Raw genomic sequence first — 25640 nt, forward strand, 5'->3', positions numbered from 1 at the left:
ATCAAAAATCAAGTTTTCCGAATATATTTTTATTATGAAAGACATTAGTAGCCGTGTTCTTCGAATTTAAATATACCTCTTTCCTCAATATCTAAAAGTCCTACCAAACCTTTAAAAACATAAAACTTCTCTCTTACTCTATCATTCAAATGTGAATGACGTTATATTACAATTTCATTGTACATTTTCAATTCGTCATATTAATTACTTGTGTAATAGTTAAGATCTTATTTCATCTGTTGACTGGCCTATAATAGATAAAACTTTGCCGTATGCATTTTTTCGCCATAATCGAAATGGCACATCGATTCAACTTTGTGCAAAACGAAATCACGTACTCCGTGAGAAACTGACGCGCAGGTCTTATCTATGGTGTTAATGACGGTTATTTTTCTTTTCTTTCGTTAATTTTCTCGCTTGGGTATTACATCTGATAAAATATTTCTCTATTATAATATATTTATTATATCTGATACTATACTTTATTAGTTCATGACTACAGCGTGATATCATAATAAATACATATGTGGTCACACGTGTATAGATTATTATTTCCAGTTTATTATGTAACCTATATTTTTTCAATCGACTCGACTCGACCACCGTACCGCTGATTTCTTCAAGTAGGAAGCAGATACATACAATAGGTACACATTGAAAACAAACAAAATAACTGGAAAAATACATTTTGATAGAGAGAAAAACGAAAGTATAAAAATATGAAAGATAGAAAACGTTGATAAAAAAAGACTATATTTTATGAGTACATTAAAAGAATTAAGAATAGTGAGAATTGTACGCAACAAATTTCCAGTAGGGCTTAAAACTTCTTTGCAAACATGGATGTGACAACTTGCGAGGAACGAAGAAAAGATACAAGCCTAATCAGGACTTTTTGTAAATTAATGTTGATTACAAATTGAAACTGTTATTCCTCTAATTATATAGACGAAATTTGAACATTTACCGATTCGGAAAATTCCAAACCTAATGGCAAACATGAGTTATCAAAAAGTCATGATTTGTACCCCCGACTATTGTGGAGATTTACTATTATGGCATTATAGCAGACGAAAACCCGATTGAAGAAAGACCAAATCCTGAATCCTTCACCACGACAGAGCACCTTAACTGTTGACGCGTTCTTCGCAAAATTGGACATCGGAGTGCTAAAACATCTGCACTACTCAACTGATCTTGACCTCTGTGACTTCACAATATCATGTAATAGACCAGTGTAAAAGTTGTTTAAACAAAATCAGTATACCTTCGTGCGGCTGTCAACAATATAATCGTGAAGGTATTAGAATCGCCAAGGGAAGTACCTAGTACATAGTAATCAAATTTCTTTCTTCAGTAATAAGATAACAACAATTATTTAGTAGCCACATCCCGTACATAAATATATAGTCTCTATGATGAGTATTCGAAAGCTCGGAATAAGAAGAGTGTTTGATTGCCACACATTAAAATTATGTAACTTCAATAGTCTCGATCCAGATATGAAATTCACTATAAAAAAGAAGAATGCTGAGATTTCGTTACATTTTCTTGACATTAAATTTATCAAAAACGAATATTTTTATTTTAATTCTGGAATTTATATCAATTACTATTGATATCACCCACGTAACAATAAGATTACTTTAATCATACAGATGAAAAATAGAGACCCTGAAAATCTCTGATCTAATATTTAATGAAAAAACCTTAAAATACTTTACAATCTTTTTTATGAAAATTCATATCGTCCAAATCTTTTGAAACGAAATTTGTATAACTCATCTGACACTGACTTTAACATTGGACCGATATCACTTTCAAACTTCAATTCCGTCATTTGTATATCATCTATTTATACACCTCTACCATATATAACATCAGTTAGTTCTAAACTTTTTGGAATCTTGAAACAACACAATATTAAGATAGCGTACAGTCAAACCCTCCATATTCAATCTATTTTTACTAAAATAAAAGATGAAACTTCAACCAATAAATTGCCTAACATAGTGTATGGAATACGAATAGTTCAGTCGAAGAGGTCACTAACCAATCGGATAACTTCTCACAGAAGCGATAGCAAATTATATTCTGACAGTTATTCATTAGTGACACATGTCTATCATGAAGGGCATAATATGATTTTGAATCTGCCTAAGCTTTGACAACTAAGAAAAACTACAAAAAACGTCTATTTTTAGAAACAACATATATTGCCTGAAATAATTAATGCATTAATAATAACCAATAACAAATACCCTCAGTGTAATCTATGCATATCTTTCAGATTTTAAAAAAACAACCTCACCTAACCTATAAACTTCACCCATAACGACCTAACCTATAAAATTTAATGTCATTCATAGTCGAACCAATAAATATCATATATGTTATACTTCTATATGGACAGTTTCTATAAGCGGAAAGTGTTCTGATTAAGTGAAACAAATAATGTATCGTTCTCTCTCCTCCGAGCGCGTCAGTTAGTTATTATTTTCCCACTACTGATATTTTAAAGAATTTTCAAAAATGCGCAGTATATATAAGGTATCTCGAACGAGAGAGAAAATGAATACTGTCGGCACCGTAACAAAGATACGTTTTTTCCCATAAGTACTGTCCACATAGGAGTATAACATATATGATAAATATTCAGTTCCATTCATAACAACCTAGCCTATAAAAATTTAATGTCATTTATAAACTAACCCATCAATTTTCAATATATGTTCTTGATTTTAGTCGAAATCACATTCATAATTCCGTGTCGTTCATTACGGCATTAATTCTAATATGTCGATAAATTCGAAAATATAATAAACTGCTTTTGTCCCCGTTAATTTTCTTCCAATTTTATTTTCCTATAATGTATTAGCAGATCTAATAAAGTATTATGTATTTCCAAATCAGATTATTACTGAAATTTTTACTTATCAGCTGTTCAGTGCTTGTGCAATGTCATTAATTATAGGTATTTTAATTGAGAAATAGTTAAGTATACATTTATACTTCGATTATGACTATCTACTTCATGTATAATTCAGCAAATAATTGCATTGAATTAAAATGCGGCATGAGAAGCAACACGTTTTTCGTTTTAAATGTCAGCGTTCAACGTCAATTACTAGGTTATTATTAACCAGTAATGTTTTCTCATGCATTTCTTTTGCGAACAATAGATTTTGAAAAATTTATCATTCGTTTATTTTTCTAAACACTCTTATTTTCACCTAAAGTTATATAGAAACAAATAATACTCGTAAATAAACTACTGAATTGTATGATAATTAAAAAAACAGTTTAACATATAATATCCATTTATGAGGAAAATGCTCATAATGCTCTATGTATAATATGTTCGAAACATCAAACAAATTATTGATGGATAAATAATTTGATGGGTGCAATTTCTGAGTCACATCAATTTAATAATTTATACAAATTTTCAAAACATCACAATTCTGTAATAATTAATTCCTAATTAATGCATAAGTATTCGAAAGCTCGCAATGCGCAATATATACTGAAAAGGGTACACTTTGGTGTTTGATTGCCACAGTCCCACAACAGTCAAGATCATAGACTAGTTGATAAAAACTTCGAGTAACTTTATTATGAGGGACTAAAATTATGGTAAAAATATGAAAATCTGATTCAAAAAAAATCTTCCGAATGACAGTAGATAAGAATATTGAGCTTGTTGTTTTCTTTAGTTTTGAAATTGAATTTGTTGTTTTGAAATCGAATCTATCCAATTAAAGATTAGGTTAGCTTAGGTCGTTACAAATGACGTCAAAGTTGGTGTTGTAAGAAATGTATTGAGAATCTTGCACATTTAAATTCTAGTCAATAATTCACCATATTTTTGCATAAACATTGTTATCAGAGACTGGCAATACGAAATATGAAAGCTAAATAACTTAAAACGCTAGAACATTTTTGATATAGGTATTAACAAAATATTGCAACATAGTAATATTAGTGTTATCAAAAAATTGGTGAAAAAATACTGAAATATGCTAGTGAATATCACATCATGATAACTTATACATAAAAGAAATCTAGGGGCATAATAAGAAATAGAGATAGATTTTGAAATAAATTTATTTTGAATTTAAATGTTCGAACTGTTTTCTATCACACTTAATGTCTTGCTGGAACCGCTCATTGAATAAAAAAGTCATCTTGTATTAGTATTTGAAATATCTTTTAACCTACGCCATGATTACAAGTTCGAACAGTACCAGGAAATATACTTCCTAATTCATAGCAGCTGATCTAATTGTTGATCTCACACATTTTGTTAAAAGAGTAAACAACTCTCTAGTTGTTAAAACATATTTTTCTTGCTCAATCTGCGATTGCACATTTTAGGATAAAAGGGTAACTTGTTCACAAAATTGAATTAATCAAAAAATTAGGGACTCATGACCTTGATACTGAATCTCATACAACCAGAGACACCTGTTGTTAACTGTTAATTTTTTCTGTTCTTCCCATTCATTCACTGACGGTCGATCAAGTTATTCGTCTTGCCAGGCTGGAAAAACCATGTGTGATATAGATGAAGAACAACCAACATATCCTGAAACATGTGTAGAAGTATTTTGAGCGACAAAAACTTAGCTATGGTCCTATAAAATGTAAAATTTTACATCCCAAATTGTACTCAACAAGAAAAAAACTTTCATAGAATAAATGCATATATGGATATCGATGTATATATATGTATGTATACTCAATGAGTTAATACTGTCTATTGATGGCAAACAATGTCTATAGAAATCATATCCAAGTCGTTTGTAACAGGAATATTTCTGTGGACATTGTTGTTTATGCGACAAACACTTAATATACTTTTCATATTTCTTGTTTTTCTTCAATTTTTTGAGCTAAGGTTACTCTATTTAATTTAATAATCTAGAATCAAGCATTTTTATTGCTAAATCTTAGAAAAGCATCAATAAATAACAATATGAACATGTGTCTCTTTGAATTTTTGAGACTACTGACTAAATTTTCTTTTATTTTAGGCCAACAAGAAGGTATCTCGATTTGGTTTTAACTAGGCTATGAATTAAGAATCCACTACATCTTTATAGCCAAAACTTATATTACATTCAAATATTGTGAGAATTATCTATTATTATATATAATAAAACAATCTATAGCTATCAATAGAAATTACACATATCACAGGTAAGATAACTAAGGAGATCAAATTTGTCCAAATCTGTTCAGTCGTTTCTGAAAAAAATTAAATCTACTTTATTTCAATAGATACAAGCCTCCAAAAATAATGAAAAAGATTCAGTCATACCATTTTGAACATTTAAAAATATGTTCTACATTCTCTTAATTTTCAATACAATAATGAAATTATTTACGCTATGTCTTTTTGGCAAATAGAAGAAAAACAAAATTTTGTATTCTTATTTAATCACTCTGTCCACATTAAGGTGATACATAAAGATGATAATGATATGTCTGAAATCACAAGATGAAAAAGGGTCAGCAATTGAAATAATGTTACATAATAAAATATTAATGAAAGTAATATATTACGGGTTTTAGTCATTCCCATAATTCTAAATTTTATTTGAAAACTCTATGTTGTGGAATTTCACTTTTATAAAAAAATTATTCTAAATTTAATGACCAGTATGTTATTTCAAAATTGTCAGTTTTGGAAAACAAATTAGTATGATTAGGATATTTACTTTTAAGTGATTTGTTATAGATATCTATAAAAATATTCTGGAAGTTGACTTTTGGCTTTATTCTATCTTTTTATATTAACTTCACTTTATATAGTTAACATAGTACCACATCGAGATGTGCCCGACTAAGTTAGATTAAATAAAATTCCGATATAAAACAAACTTTTGATCAAATATTGTGGTAATAGAAATTGATTTTTGGATCACCAGCTACTCACTAAACATATGTGAATTTATTGTTAATGCAAAGAAAATATGATAGGGCGCTAGGAACTCATACAAATATGCTACTTATATTATTCAACTTCTGACACTCATTTAATGTTTTCAAAAGTCTAATTTATATTCTTATTCTTTATTCATCAAAATTGAAACAGTATATTTTTTTATAACTAGCTTATTTATACCATCTCTCCGATTTAATTATTTCCTATGCCATGTTGATTTTAACTCTAAAACTGCTCAAAATGTCACCATTTAAATGATTAGATTATTAGATGTCTTCAACAACGAAGTTCAAACATAAAATTCATTCAAACTTATGAAAAAGCAAATTTCTATTTTACAATAAATATTCTGGACATACATTGGGACGTATGAATGGTATCACAAAGGTTCTAATAATTGGAAGAGAATAAGGATCATAAAAATCAATTTTTCATTAATGTGGAACTTGTCTTGCGATAAGATGCATTATTTTTTTAATTTCAAACGATTTTCTAATAAATCTCTTATCATTCGACGCAGAATAGAAACATTTTACCGCCATTTTAAAAACGTACGACAAAAAATATAATAAATCGTTATAAACAAACAAAAAACAAGATGGTGTGAATGCCAAGAAACTATGAAGAATGAGTTATCTGCAGAGAAAAAATACATTATTTTATCAACCAACTATCGAATACCCTGTATTCGCTAGTAGAATACTATACTTTTTTATGAGTGTTGAGTTTGCACTTTTTACAGACTTAACGATCATTACGAATTAATGTTACAATAAAATACACATGGTGTCTTATTGAACCCCTTATGATTGATGAACGATACAATATCTTTTTAAACCTCTGGGATATCACTCTCGAAGTAAACTTCCCGAAAGCTTGAAATATTAGTTTAAGAAAGATATATATATATATATATATATATATATATATATATATATATATATATATATATATATATACATATATATAGAGGGCCTTTTTGAAGAAAATGTGGAGATATTTCGTTCAGTACTTACTCATATCGGTGTTAGTTAGTCCACCGTCTGAATGGATATACTTGGGCTTGAATCTGAAACTGATTCCGTCTGCACTGCATGTCCTATGTTTCTTTCAATAGGTTGCTCAATGTTTTCACTAAAAGCGTACTCCGGAATGGCTGCTGGATTTAGCGAGAAAAATTTTGTTGCCCTGAATTCTGATATTGCATGTTTAATAAGCCAAATTGTTGTCATGTTGTCTAGAAACCTGGAAACAACAACATCCAGTTTTTATATCTTAGACTTTCAATGTTTTTCAAAATGTAATATCGACACTGACAATTTGTATATTCATTTTAATCAATCAATCACCTACATTATGACTGTCAAATATTATTTGTAGTTTTATTAGAATTTACAAAGTAGAGCTATAAATTTTACTTAAAATATTCAGGTCATTTTTATCATTCATAAGTTTTAAGTTCTTATGAAAGTGAACCATTTCTAAAAATTCTCTTCAATTAGATAATGGAGTAAGAAGAGTTTGAATTCTTCAAACAATCGATCGAAGGGGAATGTCAGGCTTATGCAGCTTTATTAAATCATATATTTTAAGGGGTAAGGCATTGTGAATTTTCAATTTTTTTGCATCTCATGGCGAAATAAAAAGTTGTTCTTCCCAAGATCGAATTAGATCATTATTTTGTTTCTAATAAGAATTTGTAGGGTTTTGCTTAGTTTTTTTGTAAGTTGTCATAACGTTTAATACATATTTGAGATGTAAGAAATAAGGAAAAATTTATTTTTCTTATTAAAACCAATTTCTATTTTGATTTCATTCTTATTTTGATAATCATCCTCAGTGTCAAATCATATTCTAAATAGACTGAAATAAGTCAAAACGTTCAATTTTTATCTTTCTTTTAAAAAATTATTAAAAAAATCTAATTTTAAAACGGAAGAGAGCTAAAATCAAGAACATTTAGTAGAATAAACATTTATAAAAGGTCTAAGAAATTATATATATATATATATATATAAATTTCAAAATTTTGTCAGGTACTTTGTGCTTACCTAGACTTTTCATTTATTAATTTTGTTATAGATACTTTTTAAGTTTTGACCTAAGTAGAGTCAAGATGTCTTGTCTGTTTGGAACACTAGATATGCAGTTAATTACCTACGATGCAGTATATGAAGTAGAATAAATTATATTATTCGATCGACGAAAAAAATATTATGGCCTTGCTATTATTATTTCCATCTAGGTTCTGATAGTTCTTACTGCATTTGATAAATTATAAATAACTAAATAAAGAAATATTGATCATAATTTTCTGTAAAATCTATATTTTTTCTGTTACTGCACTGTTATGTATTCACGTTCTATTCCAGAGAGAACTTGCTAATTTACTCGGTATACCGAATTTCGTCAAACATTTGTGTTATGTGTCGAACCTGTTACATAACTGAGAGACACGCCCTGAAGTTAAACAAAAATTGTCCTATATAAATAGGGGTGTGTTTTCATGTTACTAACCCACAGTGGGATTTCCATGACATATTGCATCACAGAAATTTTAAATTAAAAAGGTTTACATTTTATATTAAGTTAAAAGGCTTTATTTTTAGTTTGATGGAAAAGTTTTTAATTGGTAAATATGTATGTCAATATTTGTGTTACCTAATTATATATATCATCACATTGTGGAATCAAAAAGTTGCTCTATTTCTGCTTTATAAAATTGTCAATTGTTATAATTAATTAAAAAATATGATTGATTGATTGATAAGGGAAGGCGAAAGTTTATGCATCTGCATTTAAGATTTTACTATTTTACACTTGAAAAATGAGGCATTTTTTTAATGAAATGACTCTCAAATACTTATCATTAGAGGCCTAAATTGAGTAAATCATTTTTAGTCGTTAAAAATTTGAACATTGATATAAATACAGATGAATTAGTTTGGTACCCAATAATTTTACCCACAAAATTCTATTGCATTGTATTTCAATATGAGAAGAGAGGAATTAATAACTAGTTTATAATTAAAATGTTGAATATATTACTATAATATTTTTGAAGACTTTGCAGCGACATTCTGTGAACATTTTGCAATTTTTTACTTAAATAGTCAGATTTGAAGCGGATTTTCTTGCAGACCTCCGAAAACTCCTCCTTCTCTTCAAGAAGTGTTAAAACACTGTAGAATCAAAAATTGCGATCATTTATATCGTATTATTTGTAGTTAACTGCAAATACCTAATAACTATTTCGAAATAAAACATGCAAATTTATATCTAAGTACATATTTCTGATATAACTCGTATAAAAGATATTAACACTCAACTCTGGTTGATAATAATCTGAAATTTGTTATAGGAGCCAATATGAAATTAGACTTTACAATGACTTCATAAAGAACAAACGCATGGAATGAATGAAAACGTTGGGACCTCGAAAATAAGAGGCTGCTGTCAATTTCTCGTAAGGGTTTATATTTGCACTATTCGAATATCTTATAGTACGAGTATATTTCTTATGCAACATATGCTGCTAGTATCATTTGATTAAAATAGTTTCTAATTATTTATTGGAGTACAAAATTCAAATAATATACTGACGGCCCGCATTTAAAATACATAATACATATTTCCCCGAACAACTTCCTCGATAAAACAATAATCCTTAGATCTAATAGAATTAACTAACTCATATCCGATATACTTGGTAGAATTTTTGGGAACAGCGAAGCGAGCAGATCCCGATTGCCTACATCCCAGTGGAGCTACGCTACTCGTAGAAATTCGGCACGCGCGACTTAGGTTAATTTTACGATTTCTAAATATTTCTGTGAACATTGTTTTGTTGATGTATATGTTACGTCCCAAGCCCGATCTTTTACGGAGTCGAGCTTCGTACAATGAATTTGTACGAAGTCCGATCTGTACAAGCCATTTTGTACGAAGCCGAGATTGGCGGACTTCAGACAGAGATGATTGTACGAAGTCGACTCTGTACAACGCTGGTTGTACGGAGTCGGAGCATCGATACTCACTCGGTAATGAGCGCGCTATTAAGATGTTAGTAAACACAAACGTAGTTATTGTGATTGAAAGTATGTTCTCCGGCTAGTTGGCTACCATCTATTGTTAGGTTATGTTAGGTTACGTGTACTACTTCGGAATAACGCGCTCATTACCGAGTGAGTATCGATGCTCCGACTCCGTACAACCAGCATTGTACAGAGTCGTACAATCATCTCTGTCCGAAGTCCGCCAATCTCGGCTTCGTACAAAATGGCTTGTACAGATCGGACTTCGTACAAATTCATTGTACGAAGCTCGACTCCGTACAAAATGGCTTGTACAGATCGGACTTCGTACAAATTCATTGTACGAAGATGGACTCCGTACAAGATCGGGCTTGGGACGTAACATATATATAGTAAGCTTAAATAGTTATAAAACTTCGTTTATTATGCTACCTTTTAACTATTTCAAGATCTTTGACCCCTAAGACTAGTACCAATAATACTTAATATTCCTTCATACCTGCAGATCATTTATTATAAAAAACGCTAGTGTACAATAATTGTTTTTACGAATCTGCACAGTTTTCCTGCCAAAAAATACAATCACATAATTTCATCTGTGTTAGCACCCATTTGTAGGTGACTGGTTGCCTGTGGACAACAGTAAGGTAAGGTTGCAATTATTGTGGATAAACAGTAATTGAAACTAAAATTTTTAATTGTCGTGGTTGTTGTGATGGTGGTAGTGTTGGTTATAGAATAAGTAGTCAGTAGCAAAGTATTAATCGTATTTGTATGTCATTGTGCCACCAAAACGGAGATATGAATATACAGAATATACTAATTTAACAGGGAAACATTGAAAAACGTCGAATTCTGCAATGTCTAGTAATCAACTTAATGATTATTCCATAAAAAATGGATTTGGAACTAATGAAATGAATTTAGCTGTAACTGAGGCTGTCTTTTGTTATCACACTGTCATGCACAATCACAGTTTCAGATCTATAGACTGTAAGTCTCGAGTGAAACAAAATCTCTTTGAGAAAAAAATTTCCTGCAAACGGACGAAGACTGAGGTAATTATAAAAAAATATTCCGGTCTCAACCTTTCTCTTTTTTCTTTAATTAGTCGACAATGTGTCTCGGATCTAATATATCCAATATGGTCACTTGACATATGAGGTTACTTATGGAATAGATGTAACAGACGACAGGCTTTGTAAAAAAAAACGATTTCATAGAATATATCGGAATTTAAATGATATATTGCTTTTAAAACACTCCATAACTGAACATGACAACTTCCACATTTCTCAAAATGACAGTTGTCTAAATGATTTTTCACGAATTCTATTTAATAGAACATTGAAGTTGAAAAATATGAGTGTACTTTACTGTAGGTTTGCGAATTACTTAGGTTTATTGTTATTTATTTATTTTTATCTCAATTCAATATAAAACATATGCAGAAAAAGTTTCGCCAAATAAAACTGGGTTCTCGAAGAAAAGTAGAACATTAATAAATTCTTAAGTCATGTCTAATTGAATCGCTAAATTTCAATTTCCTGTTTTGACTATTGAAGAACGCCGCTGATTCATTAAACTGTTAGAGTAACTGTGCAATCATCAATTTTTTATCATGATTTCGATATCCAATTAACTCTTCATTATATTTTAATAAATTTAATAAACAAACAAACGTGCTTTGCCAACCAGCTCTAGCAATCCAATTTCAAAAATATCGCCAGCTTTTGCATTATAATTAAAAAACCCGGAAGATATTCTCAAGTGAATATCTTTGATTGACAAATACGACTTTAACGATGTTTCTCGATTTCTTTTAGTTTAATTTTTAACATGTTTTGTTGTATTGATCACCAACAAACACGCAACTTGGTCAAGTTCTCATATTAAATCAAAATTTTACTGTGTAGTTTTATATTAAAAAATGATGAAACAAACGTGTCAAAATGAAATATAAATTTAAATTTAGACAGAAACTGCTGATAAATTATGAATTTTTGTTCTATTTTCATAGTCGAACACTGGGGAACAAGCATTTGACACGACCATTGGACGTAAATCATAGACGTTACAACATATTGGTGAAGGAAAATAAATTTTGTTCTATGTTCCCCTTCGGTCTCTGAAGACGATATCTTTATTACCGAAACATGAGTAAGACATTGTAATTAATAATTTTTGTGTAGTGGTAGTAAACCATATGCTAATGGAATTGACAGATTACTGCAGAAAAGAATAAACGTTTCAATATTTATTATGGAGAATACTACTGTTCCGAGTTTTAAGCATTTATTTGTGGCTGTTCATGCAACAGTACATGTTTGATAGTCTTCTAAAATCGTTCAAACAATTCAATGCTAAAACTGAGAAATTACGCAATTGATTCTTAAGTTCAAACTTAATAAATATATTACGACTATCTTGAAAGCTAAATTAAGAAAATCAGCTGATGTTCTATCACTGAACATATGACAGTAGGACAGTAGAACTATCACAGTACGATTTTAAAATATTAATTGAAAATTATCCTGACTTGAAAGTGCCTCAGTTAGAACGAAAAAAGGGACAACCTCGTGTCAAATTCAAGATGAATTCAAAGTATTTATCTGGGCTGCTCTTTGAGTATCGAAGATTTTTAGTTGTTTGAAATCTTCCAAGATGAATATTTTGTTTCAAATATCAATCATTTTTTATTAAAAGTATCTTCCTATAATTTTAAACTTCATGTTAATTGTAAGCTGGGCGGCCGTCTTACTAAAATCGTAATTTTTTCGTTTACAGTAGAATTTTAGAAATATTCATATCCATCATCATATTGAATCATAATTCCACAAAAATCCATACGTTTGGTATTGTCCTCGGAAAAAATTTTATTTATAGTTTGTACCTTAAGCCAACGATAACAGTTTTTCATTTGGCTTCAAGAATGACGATTTATCAACTTACATTTCTTCAACTTCAAAATAAGTCAAACAGTACACGCAGCAGAAACCAGATTCTCATTCACACATCCAGATCACTTTCAAGGTGGAGTGAGAATCCAGTGAAATAAGTCTCTTCTACCTACTTAATACACTGTTTACACTATCACTACACCAACACTCACAATTACACTCTCTGACACGCGTGTCGATAACCAAGTTATCGTCCTCAGAGACTGAAGCTAAACTACAATATTTTAGCCTGACCTACTTTATGTATATTAAATTTTCCCACAAATGAGTTTTCTCCCACGAAAAATGATTCCAGCGTGAAAACACACACACATTACTTCCTTAACTACATGAGTGGGCTGTAAGGAATCTTGATGCTCTCAAATGCATCCAACAATTTATTATTGGATACATTTTTGAACAATTTCACATTATTTATATTTTTTGCTCTATCCATATTTTAAATGAACTATGTCCTCTTTAAACCGGATATTTTAGTCTGTCCACATACTTACCGTCACAATCATTACTTGGATATCGAAACACGCGTTGGGCAGTGTAACTATGTAACTAAGTGTTGGTGTAGTGGTAGTGTAAATATGAATATTACCAACGGAAGATCATTTTTCGTGCGCGAACAACTTTTGTTGGATTTGGCTCGACTTGAAAGACCTCTACATTCGATTGTTGTTTAGTTTAGGGTTCACATGCATAGATTCATGAATTATCACCTGTCAGGGTCTTATAGACGTATTTTGAAGCACCGTAATTGAATTTTTTACAGCATTTCTTTGCACCAAACAACACGAACTTTTTTTGAGCAATTGTGCAATTATGTGGTATCCAATGCGAACAACTATTTTTGACATTCAAATTTTCATGCAATATTCAATGTAGGTGAGTGGAACTAATGCCCAAATCTCAATCTCACGGTATGTCACATGGCGATTTTAAAATATGAGTTGACACACAGCATCGATGTTTTCTGGCACAACACCCAATTTTGTACCACCTTCATGAAGTTAATCCCGTAGCGAAGTGCAATCACAATTGAATTCTAAAAACCAGCGAAATCCGGTAGCTTTATATGGTGCTTCGTCACCAAAAGTCAAAGTGAGTTGATCGGTACACCGCTGTTGGTTTAATATACGTCGAAAGTCATCGGAAATCATCGCATCGTCATTAATTAGGATTTTGCCTATCGTTGGTATTATATTCTCGATTAAAAACTGCGAGATCCTTCTTTCAAAAGTTTTCACTTTTTCAGAAAAATATAACGCTTTACGACCAGCAATTTATATTAAAAATAGTGATATATTGATTATCATTTTATTATTCTATACGCCTCACTTACTGGTGCTTCTATGAAGGAAAAGTATGATGTATTAAATAAATAAATGTCTTAATAAAACCTTACCAGAGCTTTTGCAGCAAATGTATTGGATTATTGTCTTTATTAGTATTGAAAATATTAAAAACTGCCTGAAAACTTATTTCCATGTTAAAATGTGTACGCGTCAATGAATGAAATATACTAATTAATTTAATATTACTTGTAAGTAATCAGAAGCCTCACCCTTAATTTGTCAATATAACAAAACTAATGCAAATTCTATATTTATTATCAAAAGTTGATTAAAAATCGTATAAAAAGCAGCTTCCCTGAAATGTGGTTATTTGATGAAACGACACAGATTACTTGGTATCATTTAAAAGTTATATACCTATCATAATTATTAAATCATAAACGGATAAGGAGAAGGACCACCTACAATATTATTGCACAATTTTTAGAAATACATATATACGTTACTTTATTTTGAAACAGACCGAAACAATTTTTCATTCTTACATAATTCTTAGCGAGACAACAAATCTTGGCCATCTATTATTAAAAGAATTATATGCAAGCATTAACTTTAACGATCCCGGCACCGTGATTCTTGTCAAGAATCTTGACCCAATTGTACAGAGTGCAATTGTAACGATCAATGAACACCGCTCAAGTATTTACTATTATAGTCTGATATCGACATATAGGTAAGAGAAATCGTTACAGATGAGGTCTTGTCGCTATCATTATGGATCGTATACTTTTTTCTTTTCTCTAGACGAGATTCTTTTATTATTCCATGTGATATCTTTGCCTATTTTGTTGCGTTATTGGTTTTTTAAGATTGTATCTTTTAAATTATTATTTCGTATTGAATGTTGCGTGGTTTATTGTCTTTATCTTTGGTCTTTGTCCATGATCCTATTGTTAAATCATTAGTAAAGACTATAAAACGGTCCACACTTGACAAGTAAGTGAGAGGTACATGTCCAATGCATATTCTATTATTATATTTTGGTTTTGAGAAATGATTTATATCCAATGCTAAAATAGAAACAAGATGTGTTTACATAAAAAAACTTATCTTAACTATTTTGAATTTATATTAAATTGTTCAGTTAATCACGTTATGAGTAAAAATTACTTTTAAACAAGCTTATTTCAGACATCGAATATCTTTCTGTCCTCCATTCTACTGATAGGTTTTCTTAAAACCTCTGCACCTATTTTTTCAACGTGTTTTTCCTTGCTTGTTCTCTTCTGTTCAAGAAAGTTTTTCCACTTATCCTTCCTACCCTTATTCAGCTGAAAACATTCTGTCTTTATAGACCATCCGGTTTTTTTATATTTTATTCAAATCTGATTTCTCTCTTTTTGCATCTTGATGACTTATTTAATGTTTTCATTCATTTAATAAAGTCGATTTTTTTTATCTTAACTCATTCAACAAAGTAATTTAATCTATAAAATAGCCATTGCCGTTCATCTTCATTCTTAGCCACAAGTTTAGTCTCCCATTCTGTATCTTTTCTAATCAATTAATCAATAATCCTGTTCAAAGTTTAGAAAATTCTCCTGCTTAATACCACGCCCAGAGGTTATCGGTTCAGTTAGGTCCTTAACTATGCTCAAATCCAATTTACTTTATAGATATTTGTTATGGTCTTAATGTAGTTATGTAGGATTTGCTTGTTTGTATTCTTTGCTCTTGTATGAGGGCCTTTGTCTGCCTGTTATGTGAGATTGACCTCAAAATTTGGTACTCAAAAGTATTTCTGATATTTACTGTATTGTCCTTACTTTACTTATCTTCCATTACAATTCTCTACTACTTTAGTATCAAGGTCATCTGTTTGCAGGTTCTTTTTAATAATCTTCATGAAGTTTGATCAAATTTTGAATTTGGTGTCTACGTAATTTGAGATAATTATAGTCTAAGATATTTTCAGTGCTATATCCTGGAAAGGGCGAAAATAAAAATAATTTATGTTTTTCAGTTTTTATTTAGTAAAAAATTCAAAAATATCCCAACAGAATACCATTTCATTTCGATTGTAATAGTGGAACTGGTTGTTGAGTTACAAGTTTCAAAATAAGACTATGCTATTTCAATAGCAGAAGCTTTTAATTCTTGTTTTTACTTGTTTTCACTACATCAATACCAACCATGCACAGTTTTCTAACGCATTACAACCGATTTATTTATTCTGTATAGTTCTAAACATTCTTAGTACAAAAATAAAATTATGGCAAATCCAATTCCGGCAATTTCAAAGAAAAATATTTTAGACGCGCTACTATCACTTTCTTCAGATTTACTTTGCATTTTTATCGAATTTTTCTTTTTTTTCTGGTGATGCTCATGCTCTTCTACAATATCATGCATAATTTCGATCGAAGGGCAGGAAAGGCCACCTACGTATGTGTTTTCTATAAATCCATCTGAAAACGTGTCGGTGCAATATCTAGAAATGGAGATATAAATTACATTCCACTATTAAGTTTATATCACAATAGAACATAATTATTGTTAAGTAATGTTTAACTCTATTTTTTTTAGAATTAATGAAAAAACCACCATATTTGTGTATCTCACATATACTTACAAAACAAACTTTGACCCTTATTTGGATAGTTTTTAAATATATTCATGTAATCATATATATAATACAATTTTCGTACTTAGGTGAGAAGTATGTTTGGTTGGATAAAATATAAGGTAATTAGGAATCTTACAAACAAAATTTATATAATCTTAATATACATACAGAATAATGTGAATTGATTCTTAGTGCTGGGGGTAATGCTTTATGTTATTATTTGTTGAAACTGAATGATAATATAAGAGTAATTGATTTCATCTCAACTCATATAAATACAGGATAGTTTTCTTTGTCCCTATATATTGTGTAAAAATTTGAACTGAAATCATAATGTTATTATCATCACACTCAATATATGAATTGTAATCAACATTATGTTTTCAGCTATTTGAAATTAGTTTATAAAATTACCCCTTCGAAGGCATATATATCCCTTATCCATAGATAGCTTAATTTTATTTTAGGCGTACTGTCAAGAACATCTTGCGAATAAAATATATTGTATGATTGAGAAAAAATTTATGACTAATGTTAATCAAATATATGTAAAAAATGTGACCAGTCAATGCTAATCCATATTATTCTTCAACTTTTAAATCTATGTGAACTTTATAAAAGCAGGAATAATATAATTGTGATTATTTCTATGGAATTGTACACTTGGTATATAAACAATATAGAAAAGATATTTTTTTACTCTTTTTTTCAGGTTTAGATTATTGATTATTTTGATGGTTGTAAAACTTACTTCGTCGAATACCAGTCGTATAAGTACTAGAAGTTTTAATAAATTTGGAGTTTCGCAATGAATAACTTTTATTTATTAGAAAATGAATATATCATGTATTTATTAGATGAAGACGAATTAATTTATTACTATAAGGAGATATTCGATGATTCAATTCCGAGATCAAAGAGAGCAAATATTTGGACAAAACTTGGGTAAAGAAGGCTATACGGTCTCCTTAGTTTGGCAAATTTGACAAAATTCTCTCATCAAGCATTTATTTTGATTCTTCCTTTGTTAAGTAGAATTATTATTGTCGCTTAAGTAGTATTTTCCTATAAGCAATATTCATTTGACGAGATGGCTCGAACTAGAAATATTGACTATAGCAGTAACAAAGCTAAATAAAACCATCAATTTGGAAAAGTTGTAAACAAATATTTGGTAAATAGATTGTTAATTGAGAATCTGATTAAAAGTTATTATTAGTTCAAATGAAACTGGTAAAGTGGAAGTAATTATGAATGAGAATCACTGAACATTTATATCAGTAATAAATGATTAAGTTCTCAGAAGAATAAACTTCTACTATCCAGTGCGATAGTTAAATTGTAAAGTACGCTTCATATTGAATATTCAATTGATAGAGTACTTTATAAGGTCTATTTATATGATATCTTATAATGTTTCAAGAACGATTACAGAAGTATTTCTTACAACACTTCACGAAAAGACGATATTACACGCTTAACCCTTATGTATCTATTTGTCTATGATAGGATTTTCACCCACTTAAAACATTGAAGCTTTTTATACTTGTAAAAGACCAATGACAAAACAATTCTTTAATTTTGTTCAAAGTCTTAACTAGGATCAGTAGACTATCCATAAAATAAATACTGGTTGCTTAAGTAGAGATAAATATGTGATACTCAATAGATTACTTTTCAATTGTCAAGTAAAAGCACTGTCAAGTAAAAATATCGTTTGAATTTTTACGGGATTCCTATTTTTGAAAATCTAATAAATTATGGTTCAATAAAACTAATAGGTGCATTGGCTTCATACCGAATTAAAGAAGTGAAAAATAATTCCCAATCCTCCTGGTATAAAAATTATAGTTAAATCATCTACAAGATATACGTCGGTTGCACTAAGAAAACCTTGTATAGTACCCCACGCGTATGTTGGAAAAATTATTCTTTTATAATCTTATCTAAAGCGCATTGGAGATTATCTTATATGAAACACCTTCAGGGTAAACGGGATTTTTGATGCAAGTGACCGAAAGTTTCCTCCACTGGTCAAAAGATAAATTTTATTATCAATCAATGCCTGCCCCTTTACACATGTTTTAACTGTTCCGAATTATCAATAATCCAGGATAGAAATTAGAATATTGTTCAATAAAATAGAATAAAAGAATAATAAAAATACTTTAGATTTAAAATTAATTTATATCTAGCTGATTAATGTCGTTAGTTTCGGATTTGTCGTCAATTGTTTAAACTTGTTAGATGGTTCTCAAAGGTTTGTTGGTTTTCCAAATAATCGTGATTTCTGAGTAGGATTATGATTTGGGTTTTCCAAATACACTACCAAAAATAGTATATTGGGCTAGGGCAACCTCTATTATTTAATTTTAAATATCGCTTTTTCTATTTATACTATGATATAAAAGGGACTGTAGACAATAAGATACCCAAAATCCAAAAACGGGAAATGTAAAATAATATACGATATTTTTCTGTTTAGTTTCATTTTAAAAATAAAAAATTTGAAAATGTTGTAATATGAACGGAGTTGTACAAAAAATCATTTTTTAATAATCATTTTCTATCTTAGTCCTCACAAATTTCAGTAATAAATATATATGAAAACAGTATCTCGCATCGAGCAACCACAACAAGGTGAAGGTTTAGTTAACATTAAATAGATGCAGTTTAATCGCAATACAAGAACACCTGAAGACAAAGACATTTCTTCAAGAATCATCAGTAACTGAAAGACACAACCTAAATTACAAGAATAGTATTTACACTAGCACTCACAAAAGAAATTGTTGACGAGAATTTCAATTGCAACATGAACTATCATCGCACTACCGCTAAGACTAGTATGAATCATTTTTCATTGTTTTAATCAATATTTTAAAATTGCACGTTGTATTTCGTATGATAATGAACATGATCGACAATTTTATTGCCCATTATATGCAGTTAATATTCTACATATAATCGTAAATCAACACTGCAATTGACAGTTTAATGAACACAAATCAATAAAAAAAAGTTGTGTATCGAGAATAATTTTATCTTTAAATTCATCTCCGTTTGAAATTATTGATCATTGGTGACTGATTAATGTTTAAGTAATTTAAATTATATATCACCAATTATTACTTAATTATAGATCGATACGAAACATTTGTTTGGTTGCATTAGTGTATTTTTATTATACGAAAAAATTACAGACAACGCATTGTCGAAATCGCCTGTTTGTTTCGAGTTTCCCAAATTACAATAAGAATTTCAAAATGGTCTAATCGAAGGATAGTTAGAAAAAAGTTTCAAATTCCCAGAATTTGAAAAATATATATTTTTTGATATTATTATTATTTACTAAAACTTCAAATTATATATTCCGTATATGGTTGCTGTATCACAAAACTAGTTTATGATAAGACCTCCAATAATAGGTATTTTTACAATAATAGTATTTTTCCTGAAAACTGCATAAATCTAAACCATTGTACAATAGAGTAAGAAATTTTTCAACAATGCTTTCATCCATCGCACAATCTGCTCCGAACTGCCGCGCTGACTTTACAGAACTCTAAATGAACTAAATCGCTGTTAAATCATCACTACTTGAAAGAATACTGCAGGTAAAATTTTTGACATCTAAATGTTGACGTTGGATAATACAGTCACAGTGGTAGATGGATTCGGTTAATTCAACTAAATTAATATTTGAAGTACTTGGTCTGATGAAATTTTATTCAGACTGGTGCATTTAAATTGCGCGCGTAAATCGAATCGTCAACTTCTTTTTCTAAACTGGTACAAGGCTTTTTCAATTTGGTATGAAGTTTGAGTGGCATATACCTCTTAGTGTTTGTCAACGATTTGATAGATGCGAAAAGTGGATCTGGCGATATTGACTATGAAAAACGAGTTTGCTCGAAATGTTATTTCAGTGGACTTACAGCTATGGGATCGTTGAAAACGTTGCATAACTGTTTTAAGGACTCTACTTTTTCGCGAAAGTAAATATGTAAATGACACAAAGCATTCAGTAAAAGTGGTGGAGTCGTCGACAATTCGATCAACTTAACATATTTTGGTTAATGTTTTGGGTACGAAGCTTATCAATAGTAGACTAGTAAGAGACTAGTAAGATAACGTAGTTGAGGACCCTACATTCATCAAATGCGGTAACGAAACGTGAGTTTAAGAATATGACGTCGGAAATCCACGTCAAAGTCGATCGACAACCAAAGTGATGATCATCGTTTTCTTCGATTACGGTGATGCATGGGTCGCCATGAATTCAATCCAGAGGACCAAATAATCAATAAAAAGTTCTACTTGGTCGTTTTGTGGCTTTTACGTGAAGCAATGATTTTTACGCCAAACACTAAAGTCATCGCTCAGCTACCGTATTTGCTAGATTGTGCCCTCTTTTAGGATTGGTGTAGCAAAAAGAAAATGAAGGGGAAAATAATTACGAATTTTAATAATACCCCAAATACACTGTACCGCATTATAAACGACCTGAGAACATTTATTCGGAAGTTTCAAATAAACGTCCAAAACCATTGCTAAAACATATAACCAGATAATGGTAAAATGGTAAATATATTTCAAGAGTTATGATAGATAGTCAAAAAAATACTTACTCTTCTCTTCTGTAGAGACTGTTGTTATCTCGATTTTTGACCTGTAAAGTCCCGTCATCTTGAATAAATATAGCAGATGTGATATTGTTAACTTGTAATTTATTTATGATGTAAGGTGCTACGCATTTCAATTTTCTAGTTAATAGGTAGTAAGGAAGTTCTACGTCAAGTTTAATCTCGCCTATGTAGAAGGACGGAACATACTTTGGTATATTTTTATCTTTCATACATTTATTTTGGATTATATTGTAGTAATATTCGTCTGGACAACATTTTTGTAAGCAAAGTTTTTCTGAACAAGGATTAATAAAAGCTGCCAGAATCCTGAAACATAAGCAAGTTCTCGGCTGTGAAATAATGATACACTTTAAAAAATTATTATTCCAAACTGAAGCTTACACAAGATTATTTGGAAATCCTATATGATTTAAATTACCATGATTTAAATTTTTAATCATCTACAAAATGATAATTTCAGAGATGTAATTTTTTTAATTATTGAAAACATTTATTATTTTGGAAAATATAAAACTCTAGTGAATGTTTAATCACATGTAAAAATCTTAAAAAATTTAAATTAAAAAACAATTATTGCTACACAGGCACACGCTACAAATATCTCAATTTCCATCAAAAATGTCGTCAAAAGACGATTTTATAGAAAATTTGAATCACAATATTTTTTATTTAAACAATCATTTTATATTTTAAGATATTTTTAAAGAAGTGATATTTTTAAATGTTCAAAGGAAAATAAAGAGTTGAGTATTTAATAAACCAAAATAGATACGCAATGATGACCTGGATGATTTGCAGAAAGGACATTGCATTACATTTCGTAAAAAGTTAATTTCTTAAGGGACAAACTGGGTGATAGAAGGAATTGAAACATTGGGGAATGAAACGCAACAACCAAATATTTACGCATGCTAAGCAATGGTGGTTAAGAGAGATGTAACATTCCACACATAAAATATTGTTTTTAATTTTTAAAAGAACTTCAATGTTCATTTTTAATTTCTCATTTTGTTAAAAATGCAAACGGTATGAAAATTAGCAATATAAAATATATTTGCATTCCATATAGTAATTAGAAATAGCTATATTTTCTCTCTTTTTCTGCCTCCAGTGCTAATTTTACATGAAAAATACTAAATGGTCATGTAAAGATAAGAAAATTTACTGTATATTAAGTTGTATACAATTGAAATTCAATTAGAACTTTGATAGTAGCACAGGCCAAGAAAGAGAGAAGCCCGGGGTTTAAAAAAAACGATTTTGTAAATTGTAAATTAAAAAGTTAATTTTATTCCTGTAAAGAAAAGCTTCGATAACAATAATTTTTGTAACGTTTGTAATTTTTTCACAAAATTAATAATAAAAAACGAAGAAAACGGTTTTTTGTGTTTCAATAAAGTGTTTTGGGATTTTAAAAATAATAGAATAAAATAATAGAGATTATTATCTAGATTTTTTATATCATTTTTTTTTTATGAAAATTATTCAAACCATTTTCAATCCCTAATATTCGTAACCCCCTTTTCTGTCATTTTCCCCTTTCCTCCACATAAGAAATTTTCTTATTATTCTTACTATCTAAAGTCGTACGCAAGGCCTATGTGAAAGTTTTACTAAAAACGCTTAAAAGGGACATTATATTTGGTTCATGTCCCTGTAAAAAAAATGAAAAAGAGCAACATGTAAGTGGAATTGTAGTATTGGAAAAGAGAGAAAGAGCATTGATCTACCACTCTTTATCTCTCTCTACTCGCTATGAGTCCTTTGCCATTCCTATTCCAAACTTTGACGTCATGTGGATCTAGTCAGAATAGAATAGAGAGACATAGAGAGTGGTATAACGATGTTTTTTCTCTCAATATCAGCAATTCTGGTTTACATGAACAAGCTCCCGTACCTCAGTCTCTCTATTTTTAATATTAACTCTATGGACTTGTAAAGGTCTATATGAGAGGTCAGTGAGATCACAAATAATTTATTTTTCTACGACCGTGCGTTTCAACCCACTTTCCCGCGCGCATTTTAGTTTTGAAAGTGTCTCTTTCCCGCACTAGTGCGGGAAAGTGACATTCTTCAAAGGAGAAACAACTATCAAACCACCCGGGTTTGATACCAGTTGCTATGACGACACAAGCGTGTTATTGTTACTAAAACGTCAAAGTTGTTCAAAACGTCTTGGAAGTGACCGAATAAGAACAATCTTCTTCTAAATTAAACCACATTAAACCGAATCCGATACAATAACATTAATGGATTCATCCGACGAAGAACTTCCCGAAGCCATTTTGAAGGCTGCAAATGAAGCTAATTCCGAGCTGTTACCTGCCAAATCCAGACTAAAGTATGAGAAGCAATACGACCATTTTGTTACATGGTGTAAGGAGAAAGGGGCCAAAACTTATAAGGAAGAGGTATTTCTGGCGTATTTTTCAGACCTAAGTAAGGTTTTGAAATCTAATGTATTATGGTCCCGCTATTCTATGGTAAAAAGTTTCTCTGTTCTACAAATGACTTAAAACTGTTGCCATCACCGTCATCGTCATCTTTATGCGACCTGCAACCGATGCCATCCTCACCGACGTCATCTACCTTCCAGTTGAAACCAAATAACTCCACTGGGCCGGCAATTCTTACTAGTCTACAGAATACAACAAATTGTGTTTTCAATATTAATATTTATGATAATTAATAGTTTTTAGTTAAAATTTTGTATTATCTTTGTTGGAATAAAATAATTTTTGAAAAATGGGTTGGTATCCTTTTTTGTATATAAGGTCGTAGAAAAAATAATGTTCCTAACTCATGCGTAAAGTGTCTTTCCCGGATTTGACCGCATGCGGGAAAGTATCACTTTCCGCATTTGTTAGGAAAATAACTATTTCATATTCTCTATGAAAAAATCACGTCAATATTTTCGTGTCAGATTATATATAGAACTACTTACTGTTCTGATGTAAGGAAATCTAAACAATAAGTACTTGTTGAAAACTTGCTAATAATTTTCGTTGTGTTTTCGCTCAACTGCACTAAAGATAGATCTTCTTGAGAAAATGCGAAATCTTCTAATACTGGTGAACTCCAATTTACAGCTAAACACATTAACAAATAATCATGTTATAAATTTATGACATGGCACAAATTAGAATATGTTCTGTTCGACATAGTAGATTAAATATCTGTGTTCATTATAGAAAGTTTTTGCCCTAGACAGTAAAACATTTGTAGTGGGATTTCAGAGTTGTCGGTCTGACACAAAGTTTGAAAAGCCAATTTTTATATATCGACGCCATATCTTCTGAGCGGCATATGTATGACATAAGCATCACCACTGAGTAATTACCGATTAATCATGAAAAATATATTTTTTGTTCGTTGCATTTTAAATCTCAGTAGAACAAGCATTCTGAATCGCCAATACCAAAAAAGCTCATTAAAGTCGAAGTGACGTTGACGGTTTTATTTTTTATGAATATTTTTATGTTTACACTATGAATATTATTTAACACGACGTGCAGCTTCGCCAGCTTTCGCAATCCCGACGTAGACAATTCCATTAGCACAAGAAAAAAAATTAGAGCTTCTATAAATAAATATAATCAGATTGTCTAAATCCACAGACTAAGTTCATACCAAACAAATTTTGTTTTTATAGTTTTCGTACATAATGGAAAACCTGTTCCTCGGGCCTATTCTAGAGCGCTCATAGTTTGATATACCTAGCTAACAAGATATTTGATTTTCAGAAACGTAAGGAGATTACACTATATATTTATCTTATTGTATTCTAGAGCCGGACCACTTCTACCAGCAATGGAGTTTGGAATAAAAAAATTATAATATAAAAAATGAACACTAGTGTACTAATACCGCCGTTACAGAGGAAAGCTTTTCAATATTAAATGCGCTTTTACCTCACATTGATGTAAGAACCTTAGGTCACAGCTAATAACTCGACCAATACAACAATAAAGAAAATAATGGTTAGTGAACAGTTCGCTTAGTTACTGTATCCCCCACGAAAAACAGTCCACCTCAGTAAAACAGAGCTTTATTGACTATTAAAAGTTGCAAAGTTCGTATTTCTGTTCGTTAACTTCAAATTTATAGTTTCCAGAATATACTTTACACATACACA

At 30.2% G+C, this 25640-nt stretch overlaps 2 protein-coding genes across 3 annotated transcripts in view; one reads left to right on the plus strand and one right to left on the minus strand.

Moving 5' to 3' along the window:
• The window catches only part of LOC130452935 (Krueppel-like factor 5), a 101943-nt gene that overhangs the window by 50303 nt on the left and 26000 nt on the right, over positions 1-25640 (plus strand). The gene's annotated exons all lie outside the window — the stretch shown is intronic.
• LOC130452936 (uncharacterized) lies at positions 16334-21749 on the minus strand. Its single transcript, XM_056792477.1, has 2 exons — positions 21488-21749; positions 16334-16721 (listed from the first exon to the last, which is right to left on the minus strand). The coding sequence occupies exons 1-2, from the start codon at positions 21712-21714 to the stop codon at positions 16484-16486; spliced, it is 465 nt and encodes a 154-aa protein (XP_056648455.1). The 5' UTR covers positions 21715-21749; the 3' UTR covers positions 16334-16483.

The sequence above is a fragment of the Diorhabda sublineata genome, chromosome 2 (assembly GCF_026230105.1).
Source record: "Diorhabda sublineata isolate icDioSubl1.1 chromosome 2, icDioSubl1.1, whole genome shotgun sequence".
NCBI lineage: Eukaryota > Metazoa > Arthropoda > Insecta > Coleoptera > Chrysomelidae > Diorhabda > Diorhabda sublineata.